An 11,084-nucleotide genomic window follows, 5' to 3' on the forward strand; every position below is an offset into this window, starting at 1 on the left:
GTATTTATTAGATTTTTACTCTTGACAAATAAATATTAAGATATTATTAATACAATTATGAATTAAAATGAACAAAGTGATGTAAAAATATACAAACAATATTCATTTTCAAAAAAACAAAACCTTCCTTTTAGAACATGAGGTTCTTCTACAGTGTTGACAAAAGAACAGAAAGATGTTTCAGAACAGCATTGATTGGAGGGACTTCCGAACTGTGGCCATCTCCTGCTGTTGCTGTAAAAAATAAAATAAAATAAAATAAAACATCCAATTATCATGAAACCATTCTTACATAAATTATTGCATTTATCTGAATATACAATGTGTAAAATGTTTTTATGAACTATTTACATAAATTCTATCAGTTTTTCATAAATAGGTTTACCAATCCTGCACTGAAAGGCAATTTAAAGCAGACCTTTCTACTACCCGGAGTCTAAACTGTGTGAAATCTTTTTGTTAAAGCACTCACTGTGTCCATCATTATCTTCTTCTGCAGCAGGGCCATCTCCTTTCTCAGCTCCATCTGGGTGCCCTGCAGGAAGGATTCATGGCTTTTCTCCATCTCATCCATGTTCTGCACACAAATCAAAAACCTCACTCGGTTCAGCCAAATGATGATAAAAGATTCAATTTCAGTTCATTAAAGTGATGACGGCATCTGTGACCTTGACAAACTGCTCAAACAGGTCTTTGATGGTTTTCATTTTCTGGTTTTGCACAGCCCTTGCCTGTTGGAAGAGCTTCTGCTGCTGGCGAAACAAATTCTGTGAAAACATAAATTAGGAAGTTCAAAGGCAAAGTGTGAGTCGCTTACGTCAAATATCTCTAAATGGCTGTTAGATATCCCAAAAGTTGCATTATATATTTCACGAGACCCTTAAGCCTCATAACGTTTCCTTAGTGTGATGCTGTGCCCCAAAATGACATTTCAACTTTACAACTTCTTGGCTACCTTTATGCACTTACATTCAGTTTCTCCTCCTGCTCCTCAGATTTCTGAACATCGGTTTCCCACTGCTGAAGCACAGAGAGAACTTCCTGAGAATAATCATGTGTCAGCTTTTGCCTGCAAAAAAAATGCAAAACATTTATATTTTTGAACATTAAAGCAGGAGTGAATATAGAAGAATGTGTCCTTTTCCATTCACTGCGTTCATTCACCTCTGATTCTGCTGGGATTTCCACATTTGCTCCAGTTTCTGAGTGCTCCCCTTTAGGGAGTTTTTGGTGAGAACCTCCAGGCGTTTCCGTTTGGTCTGCATGGCTTTGCTGATGTCCGCTAAATGGGCATTCAGGTACATTTAAAACAGTATTTCAAAGCCAGCGATATTCATTTAGCAAATATTTAGGGACCTTTATTCAGGCTAATATTATATTATCATAATTGAAGCATCAGATAGGAGCTTCACTTACCACCAAATCTTTCCAGCATAGTTTGAACCTCATTCCTGGGATAAAAGACAACAAACAATTTCTCAATTCAGAGAAAGAGCTTCATAACTTTGCCCAGGTGTATATATCTCAGGACTTACCCCACACCTGCATTAAGGTCATCATCATCAAATGTATCTGCAGATCTTTTCTTGGTCAGCTTGTCAATGATCTGAGTTTCTAATGTAACAAAATGTGATCAACATACAAACAAGCTTCACAGCTACATCATTTGTTATACGCATAGATTATTATTAAATTGCTACATACTTATTTCAATCATTTTTCTTTTAACTTTTATTGTTGTTTATCAAGTCACATCTTTCTAATTGCCTTGACATACCATGTAAATATCAATGTAAAACCTCTACTGCCATTACTTTACTATGGTACCACAATTATCTTTTTGGAAAGTGTATGTCAGAGCACACAGGCACACCATCTCTCGTATCATCGTCAGATCCACTTCCTTTCTTTCCCTCCAGAGTGTCGAAGTCGAAGAAGGTTTTAAGGTCTGTGGAGCTTTCAGTGTGTTGTTTGGTCTTGTTCTGTTTTCTCCTGGAAGCTGCCATAATAGTCTCGCTGTCTGAAAAGTAACTACATTTTGCTGTGGTATTGTCTATTTAAATATTAGCAGCAACAAAATACAAACTCCAGCTTGTAAATCAAATTAAATAATTATTAAGAATGAAAAACCGATAATTTTGTAAAAATGTCTTATCAATCATTTCTATTAGCTTATTTTTAAAGAATTAAAACAGCATTTGAAACCGATTTAAACCAGATACCATGTTATATAAAACTATTTTTATTCTTAAATGAGCTAACGTTACGTTTACAAATTCTCCACAGAATCATCTGTAACTTACCTGACTAATGTGTGATCTCTCTATAACCAGTCACGACAGTCCAGAAAACTAACTATAATGCATTTTTTTTTTCAACTAATGCATGTTTTTACGCTTTTTTTTTCAACTAATGCATGTTTTTACGCTGGAAGTATTTAGAGAAATTATTATAAAATATTGTAATCCACCTATAAAGAGAAACCAACAACAAGAATGTTCGGTGTGTTCGAACTCGCGCGTTTTTGAAGCGGTTTCCCGCCATTTTTATTGTGAGTGACAAAGGATGATTTACCGCGCGCAACTCACAGGCCTCATATCAATGATCAAAGAGGCACTTTACCATATAAAATATAGGCTAGTCAAGTCTTTAACTTAAACACATTTATCATATAATTAATTAGATTCAGTAAAAAAAAAAACTTTTATTTCTACAGTTCACATAATTTCAATATAATATATATACACAAAAAGTAAACAACTAAATTATTACATTTAAAAAAAAAAGGCCTGTTGACTTGAGGAATATTGAGTGTAATATATAGTACGCCAATGTAGCTTAGTTTTCTTACAAAACGTGCAGTGTTCAATTTCTCTGTACAAAATGACATAATACAATTCATATGCATCAAATATCAAACTTCTCCTCGCAGACATAATGTCCATTTTCCTCATAATCCTCTCTCGTGACCACCATCTCTTCAAAGTCAGGGTTTTCAGCCAATAACTTTCCTCCTTCCCACGGGTAACAAATAGGACTGGGAAGAAAAGACAGATATTCAGTCTACACAGTTAACAAAATATTAATTTCAATCATTCTTTCGGGAGCCTCAAAACATACTTCTGTGGCAGAACGACAGAAACTTGATATTCTACAGGAGCCAGTGCCCGGACTTCTTTGTAAACCCGATCTCTGAATCCAGGGAACAAGGTGTTGCCGCCAGTAAGAACAATGTTCTTGTAAAAGTGGGGCTGCATCTCTGGAAAAAAGAAGAGCCTTATATTAGAGTACTTTTAATGTTTTAACATTTTAAACCACACATTCTGCTAATGAGATGCAACCTACCTTCCGGCATGTTGTTAATGGAGTTGACCAAAGCCTCAGGTATGCCCATCTCCTGAATGCCAATGTCAGAGGGGTGAAAGAGCATCTCTGGCACTGCGAACCTCTCATTGGTGAGCCGCAAGATCTGCTCCCCAGTTTTATATTTGCCAGTAAAATTCATCTCCTCTCTAGGCTACAGTACAAAAACAATAAACAATTGCTGCATAGGTAAAAAAAAAAACTGTTTACATTTTTCATAGTATGCCATTTTCGAACCATGACTTTATTCTGAGACTCACAAGAATAGGGAGAAGTATTTTCAAACTGTTATACACTAAATTGTTTACCTTGCAAAATCCTTTTTTGATAGAACTGAAATCCGGCAGCACATAGTCTCTCATAACTGTATTATCTTCACCTTTCAATCTGTGAAATCACCAGAATGAAATATACAAAAGATTTTTTTAATTAAAATAAATAAATAATTATATATATATATATATATATATATATATATATATATATATATATATATATTTTTTTTTTTTTACTGTAATTTATTATGAAGATGCAAAGCTGAATCTTCAGCAGCATTATTACAGTCTTCAGTGTCACACAATCCTTCAGAAATCATTCTGATATGCTGAAAAGAAACATTTCTTAATATCAATGCTTAAATGCTTTTGTACTGCTTAATATTTTACTTGAAACCACATTTTTTTCCCAGAAGGCTTTGATGAACAGACAGTTCAAAAGAACAGCATTTATTTGAAATAGAAATGTTTTGTAAAATTCTAAAGGTTTCATGCATCCTTGCTGAATATAAGTATTACTTCTCTGTGCTTGTGGGTGTATATGTACAGTATATGCACAACAATCCAACTGATGCAAACTTACTGTGCAATCTCCATGTCCTTGTAGAAATTTTGTGACACATAACACACATCTTCCTTGACCTGATTGATCACATACGTCTCATCCATCACATGCAGCTGCCTTTAAGACAAAATTGTCACAAGCTCAAATTGAAGTCTGCTGTAAGGAAGAACTGACAAAGAATACACTTACTTAAATGGTGCAAAACCTACCTGTATGAAATGATCTCCTTCAGATGGTTGGAGAGCAGCTTTCCTCCAACATTTATCCTAGGAAGTGCAAAGAGATTTATAAAAAAAATCTACAGCACTTCTAGAACGTTATAAAATGACATTAGGATAATTAGCACTCACCTGCAAATGCCCTCTTTCATCTTTCTTCCCCTGCAATAAGGAACAATGTGTGTGAAGGAGAAGCCGCTGTCCACCACAATACAACACAGCTCAGAGTTGTTCTCATGGAAGTATCGATGAGCACTCAAAGATCCAGCTGAATAATGAAATACCATCATCAGATTTACAGAATAAAGACTTATAGAAACCTAGTACACTCAACTTACCATTAATTCTGAGTGCTGACTGGAATTGATATTCTTCAAATAAAATCTCATTCATGGTATCTTGAATTGAGCTGAAGTTGAAGTACGGTTCTGTTATCACAATGTTGGTATCCGCAAAGTCCACCTGCAAACAGGCTGAATATCTCATACTGTACATTCATAAAAAGTTATGCGTTTGTAATAATTCAAATACCTTAAACATATCTTTTCCAAACAGATGATCCCAAACTTTACGCTGCACGTCCCAGTTTACAAGATACCCCTAACACAGATTCAAAACAGATGAAGTAAGACACAAGTCGCCTTATGCAGCATGCAGTGAAGTTTATAGTAATTCATATCGAGGTCATACCTTTTGAAACGGGAGGATGAAGAAGAGTCCAGACGGGTCTTTGATCTCATCCAGCTGATTCGCGGTGAATGTTTTCAGCCTGGAGGTCTTCGAACGGAACTGGCAATTTGGGATAACGCTAAAGAAGAAGATTTTATATATATATATATATATATATATATATATATATATATATATATATATATATATATATATATATATATACATACATACATATATATATATATATATATATATATATATATATAGCATTTAGCTAAATATAACGACCATAAGGGAATATATAATAAAAAGAATGGTACGTTACCTGACTTTCTCATGACTGTACCCGATTTTAGCGAAGCACGCACCATTGTCCAAGACAAGCGTTGACATTTTTACATACCAAGTTGAGATGCACCAATATATTGAGGTAAATTATCAAGCAAAGTGCATTTTAATTGAGTGGTCTGAGTAAAACTCGAATTTGCTAAACGATCATGCCGCTCTAAGGGCGTCTTCTTCTATACTTCAGATGCCAGGTCTAAAAAAAAAATAAGTAAATCTATAGCGCCCCCTACTGTATAGGATGAGGTTTGTGTGTGATATATTTATTGAAATATTACCAATAAAAAATAAAAAAAAAATAAAAAAATAATGGCTGATGTTGTAAATTTAACATTTATTTGTACGTTTTGGGAGAAATACAACAACTTTCATTTTTAAAATATTGCAAATCACCATAATTACAATCATGAAGGACAGACAACACAAATAAAAGCACAAAGGCTAATAAAGCACAGCAGCATCCATGCTCCCTCTTTAAAGTGATTTCAACAGTATGAAACGCTCCAGTTAATTATTTTTTCTTGGTACAGTTCACAGTAAAGTTTGCAGGTCCTCTAAAAAGACAAGTCGATCAGCGGACCTGCATTCTCAGCGTTTTCCTTCTTCTCCTCTGGACTCCACTTTATAAGAGGTGAACTCAGGTCAATTAACTACAGGAAAAGAAGACAATAATTACAAACCAATTGAAATAAACAGTATGAGTACTTGAATGAAGAAATAGGAGTATGTACATTACAGTACATAAAAAAAAAAACCCACAAGATATTACTACCTTTATCCACCAAGGACACATTAATAATGTTCTAAGTAACCAATTCTTTCAAATAAATGCGTTTTTTTAAACTTCCTATTCATATAAGGATCCTGAAAAAATTGGAATTTATCATTTTTACTTAAAAAAATAAATAAAAACTGAAAACATTTTAAATTGCAATAATAATTTACAATATTATTTTGTTTTTGCTGATTTTTGATCAAATAATGCAGCCTTGGTGAGCTTAAAAGGCTTTTTTTAAACACATAAAAATCTTTCAGACCCCAAACTTTTGAACGGTAGTGTTTATCTATATATTTTGTCTCACCTGTCCTCCCCAGGGCTTTCCAGAGGAGGTTTTGATCAGGTCTGGGGTATTGGAGAGATCAATCAGCATCTTTTCTGTCAGCTGAAGTGCTGGTGCAGGTGCGTCCACAAGCAAAACCTACAATTATAACATTTTCGGATCTGTTGACGTTTTCTTCTAACACAGGTAATTTAAAAATCACTCCAAATAGAGTTTATTTCACCTCTTTAACTTCCTTTTTCTCTGTGTTCTGCAGGTGTTTTTGGGTGTCCACTGTACTTGGAAGAGTTGGGGGTTTGATGTCGATTTCAAGAGGCTCTGGATCACACGAAGGTGGCTCTGAGGGATTCTCCACAACTGCTGGCTCACAGAGAGGATGTTCCTCAGGCTCGTCCTCCATATTAAACACCAGGGAGCAGGGCGGGAGGTCAGCTGGAGGGCAGGTCTCCTCACTGGACACTGAAATTTGCTTATCTTCCTGATTCTCACTTTCTTTCAAGTTTTCAGGGCTGTACAAATAAAGTTCGACTTAGATTCTTACATATAAAGAGACTGATAAGCTTTAGAATAATGGAGATAATTTGTTGCACTATTAAGTTCCTTAAAAATTAAAACAATTAGCTTTAGGGGCAAAATGAGCACCTTGAATGAGTGGCTGTTTGGGTGGAGGTCAATGAGTGCTCTGTGACCTGGGAAGGTTTACTCAGACGTGTCACACTCTTCGGTGTGAGTGCAGGGATGCCCGAGATCCGGCGGTTGACTGGAGTGGGAAGAGCCGAGGGTCTCCGCAGTTTACTGCCCATAGCTGAGGGCGTCAGGAGGCCCACTGGAGGACCCACTAGATGATCAGCAGTACTGCAAAGACGTGTCAAAGTTAAGAGAATCCTTCAAAAGAAATGAAAACTTATGAGAATATATTACAATATTACCTCTCCACACTGCAAGCAGACAATAATCTCTTTGGCTTCATGAAACGAGGGACATCGGGCGAGGAGGAAACTATAAAATCAAGAGAAATTAGTATGGCTTAATAACACAGTAATGTCCTGGTTAAATCTCCCAAAAACACATTCAAGTCACATTTCATCCCAAAATCAAAATAAAAGAATTTTGAGCAGTATATTCAGCTTTTAAAAATGTTTTCCTCTTTGGAGGACCTTTCAGATTTTCAAAAGAATTTTGTTTTATTTTTATTGCATTACAGTAATAGTCATTTAAATAAGAGTAAATATAAGGCATTGCAACAAACTCTACCATGATATAATATTTAATTATATTATTAAATGTTACATAAATTAAGCTAAATATAGAAATATCAAAACAAAATATTGTGCTATATGTAAATATAATATTAAGTATTAATTATATATTTTTAGAAATATACAAAATGTATACCATGATGAAAAAAAAAAATCAAAATATCTTAGGCTTCTTTTCCCATATGCTAAACATGTATAATTTTTAACAGGTTTAGTGAGATTCATCCTAGCCATTTCTATTCATTAACATGACTATATTTATTCTCACCCTCTGATTTGCGAACTCCTTTCAGGTAGTTTATGGGTGTTGGCACCACTGGGACCTTGAGTTTGGGGTTTCCTCTAAGAGCACTTCCCATCTTCGAAGCAGATGCAGAGACGCTGGATGTAGAGGCGGTCCGTTCACCTGTATTTTTTGCTGGGGTCTGAAGCTGAGGAAGTGGTAATGGGTCTGATTTTTTAATGGGTGTAGCTCTAACAGGTCTGGAAAGGAGTTCAGACGCCCTCCTCCCCTGTGTAGAGATGGAGGTCCGTCTGCTGACGGGGGGCTCTGGGTTTCTGGTAACAACAGAGGATTTGCGGCTTGAACTTGGCAACCTGCTCATGCCGCTGTGTGAATGAGCACCGATGCTGTTAGTGCTGGAGTTCAGGGAGGAAGTGAGTTTGGCTGGTGAGAGGAGGAGTTGAGGTGTGTTAACTTAAACAGCAGATGGCAGTAAATACCCAACAATCTTTCAGGTACATCATTGGCATTTAAAGTTAAAATGAAATCAACACCATTTACCAATACAAGCTTTTGGTCTTTGGTCAATTAATAACAGCCAATATTAATAAAAACTGAAATCTAAAGAAAGTATTAAATACACAAAACAAATACTTTTAAATGTGGATTTAGGCATTACAACATTATTAGGTACAGTGTGTGTGTGTGTGTGTGTGTGTGTGTGTGTGTGTGTGTGTGTGTGTGTGTGTATATATATATATATATATATATATATATATATATATATATATGAGTATTCTTTTTGAAATTTGTTAAAGATTACAATTTCAAGGCTATTCAATTATTAAGTGTTATTTAATGAATAAGGTATGAAGGGTCACCTTTACTTCCTGGAGAGATAGTTAGACTAGAATTGATGCTGGACACAGATGAGGAAGAAGATGAAGTGTTTCTTCTCCTGTCTACAACTCTTGAGTTCTGGAGGGAAGGAGCTTTAAGAGCAGCTGGAGCTCGCAGTTCTGTCTAAATGATATAGAAAGATGTTTAAATACATTAAAAAAAAAATTATCTGTTTCATCATACATCCTTTTTAAAGATGGCAAAAATCACAACAGTCAGTGGCAGCTCCTTTTACCTTGTTCCGGGTCGGAATGCTGCTTCTTCCTGGCAAACTACTGTTAAAGGATGAATCACTGACATCAGAAGCAACGCTGGTGTTATCGGAGAGTAGGTCTTCAGAAGAACCAGTTCTACTTGTGTTTCTATTGCTGGGACTGCGCTTTAGCCCAAAATTACTCTGAAAAACATTGATACACCCAAAGTAAATCTTCATGTTAAACACTAACAATCTAAATAAATAAAGGCAAGTGCTCATACTTTGCTGGGAGGAGGAAGCCTAGTTTTAGTAGCCGGTGGCAGTTTGGTGCTGGAGGAAAGTCGTGAGTTCCTTTGTGCCGTGGGTTTGCTGGGGAACACCCCACTACTAGCCACAAGGGTTTTTCCTCTAGTTGCCATCTTAGGCTGTGTCACAGCAGGCCTGACTGGACTTGATGTACTAAGACGTGGTTTGCCAAACCCAGCCGTCCCGATAGACTTCAGCATACGCTTCTGAATGGCAGGTGGAAGTTGCTTCATTGGGCTGTCCTGCACAAGAAAGGTTTCTCTTTTGATGGGACTCAGAACATCAGCTGGCTTGCTAAACATGTTCAGTTTGGATGTGGTGTCTTCCTCAAATGTCTCGGTCTCCTCGGCTTGGCTTGAGGAAACGACGCTGCTCTCCGCTACAGAATCGGTGACAGTTTGCTCGAGGTGGCTGGCGAGCAGCTGAGCTTCTTTGCAGATTTCATCAAACTTCTCTCCTGTGAGCGGACTCCAGCTGGGCTCATCTCCCAGAGATGGGCCGCTGCTTACACTGTCCTTCACATGAATCTCCACTCCATGGGAAATGCAGTTCTCTTTATGACTGATTGGACCCATGAAAACCTCATCCTCAACATCATAATCTCCTTTGGAACTATGAAAGAACATTGCAACATTTCATAATTTATTTCATAATTTACTCACTCTCATGTAATTCCAAATCAAACCATTTAACCAAATTAAATTAGTTAATAATATAATAATTTAATAGCATTTATTTTAACATTTTTTTTATTAATAATTTTTAACTTTAATGTACAGTTTAACTTTCGGGTTTTAAGTTTAGTGTTTCATACATATTTATATTTGATTTCATTTCATTTAATCTTTTATCAATCAACAAAAATGATTTTAAAAGGTTTAATCAACAATAACAACACTGCCTTGAACATATACAAACCTTTCAGGTGACAATGAAACATCAAAGTCAAATTTCTCCTCAGCCAGTGAAAAAAAATCTAGAAGTAAAACACGTAAATAAATATTAACTAATAAATACAAAGAAATCATTTTCTGTGTTGTTACAGTACACTTTTACACAATTAAAAACACTGTTGTTGGTGATGTTGGATCATGATTAGTGTTTTTACGATGGTTAACCATGGTATAACCCACTGCTAGTATCACTGTACCATGGTGCCACTGTAGTAATTTTTGTAAGGGTAGTTTAGAGATTTTGTGATTAGACAAAAAGATAATTACCACTGTGAGTGAGAGATGCCATCTTCAGCCAGGAAAACAAATGGAGGCCAAAGTCCTGCTAACATCAGTTTACAGTTAATGTGTTTCCCTTTTTTGATTACCACACGTTTGAGATATCAGAAAGTTTACAACACTCGAAATAAAACTAACGAAACTAAAACAAAAAAGCATTTTTAGCCTAAAAACCAACAAATGTACGCTAACTTACATAATACAAGTCGTGGAGCTCATGTATTCATACGCTTTACTCAAGGATCATATACTTCTTTGATCGTAAAACAGGTTATAAACATCTAACATTAAAACGACCAAAATACTCACTGTTCGTTAGACAGAGCTCTCAGGTTCTATTTATAAATCGTAGTGTTGACTGTTCACATTAATAACACACACTACCGATCTGTTTCCACATTTCAAATTTCGTGGTCAGGCTGATTTCGAAGGTCACGTGACACGATTGCTGCGACAGGATTGGTGAAGC

At 35.9% G+C, this 11,084-nt stretch overlaps 3 protein-coding genes across 5 annotated transcripts; all 3 read right to left on the reverse strand.

Annotated features, from left to right (window-relative positions):
- Positions 1-54: 54 nt before the first annotated feature.
- On the reverse strand, positions 55-2,408 carry LOC113066885 (synaptonemal complex protein 3-like). 2 transcript variants are annotated; one of them, XM_026238991.1, is made up of 9 exons: positions 2,304-2,408; positions 1,874-2,031; positions 1,536-1,614; positions 1,417-1,451; positions 1,165-1,282; positions 970-1,069; positions 669-767; positions 473-577; positions 55-234 (listed from the first exon to the last, which is right to left on the reverse strand). In XM_026238991.1, exons 2-9 carry the CDS (start codon positions 2,004-2,006, stop codon positions 181-183), a joined length of 723 nt encoding a protein of 240 aa, XP_026094776.1. In that variant the 5' UTR covers positions 2,007-2,031; positions 2,304-2,408; the 3' UTR covers positions 55-180. The 2 variants fall into 2 exon arrangements, with proteins under 2 accessions (XP_026094776.1, XP_026094777.1); XM_026238992.1 differs by having other exon boundaries at positions 1,874-2,020; positions 2,304-2,407.
- A 112-nt stretch (positions 2,409-2,520) lies between these two features.
- On the reverse strand, positions 2,521-5,624 carry LOC113066884 (actin-related protein 6). The gene is made up of 11 exons (XM_026238990.1): positions 5,419-5,624; positions 5,112-5,229; positions 4,953-5,021; positions 4,760-4,883; positions 4,554-4,689; positions 4,413-4,469; positions 4,222-4,320; positions 3,672-3,750; positions 3,346-3,517; positions 3,121-3,259; positions 2,521-3,037 (listed from the first exon to the last, which is right to left on the reverse strand). Exons 1-11 carry the CDS (start codon positions 5,484-5,486, stop codon positions 2,908-2,910), a joined length of 1,191 nt encoding a protein of 396 aa, XP_026094775.1. The 5' UTR covers positions 5,487-5,624; the 3' UTR covers positions 2,521-2,907.
- Positions 5,625-5,752: 128 nt separating this feature from the next.
- Positions 5,753-11,074, reverse strand: LOC113066887 (G2 and S phase-expressed protein 1). Of its 2 annotated transcripts, none has more exons than XM_026238995.1 (12): positions 10,925-11,074; positions 10,604-10,658; positions 10,302-10,359; positions 9,359-9,995; positions 9,117-9,278; positions 8,863-9,004; positions 8,027-8,425; positions 7,429-7,498; positions 7,142-7,354; positions 6,723-7,008; positions 6,521-6,637; positions 5,753-6,088 (listed from the first exon to the last, which is right to left on the reverse strand). In XM_026238995.1, the coding sequence occupies exons 2-12, from the start codon at positions 10,623-10,625 to the stop codon at positions 5,993-5,995; spliced, it is 2,202 nt and encodes a 733-aa protein (XP_026094780.1). In that variant the 5' UTR covers positions 10,626-10,658; positions 10,925-11,074; the 3' UTR covers positions 5,753-5,992. The 2 variants fall into 2 exon arrangements, with proteins under 2 accessions (XP_026094780.1, XP_026094781.1); XM_026238996.1 differs by having other exon boundaries at positions 10,604-10,661; positions 10,925-11,069.
- Positions 11,075-11,084: the final 10 nt, after the last annotated feature.

This window comes from Carassius auratus, chromosome 50, assembly GCF_003368295.1.
Source record: "Carassius auratus strain Wakin chromosome 50, ASM336829v1, whole genome shotgun sequence".
NCBI classification, from domain to species: Eukaryota; Metazoa; Chordata; class Actinopteri; order Cypriniformes; family Cyprinidae; genus Carassius; species Carassius auratus.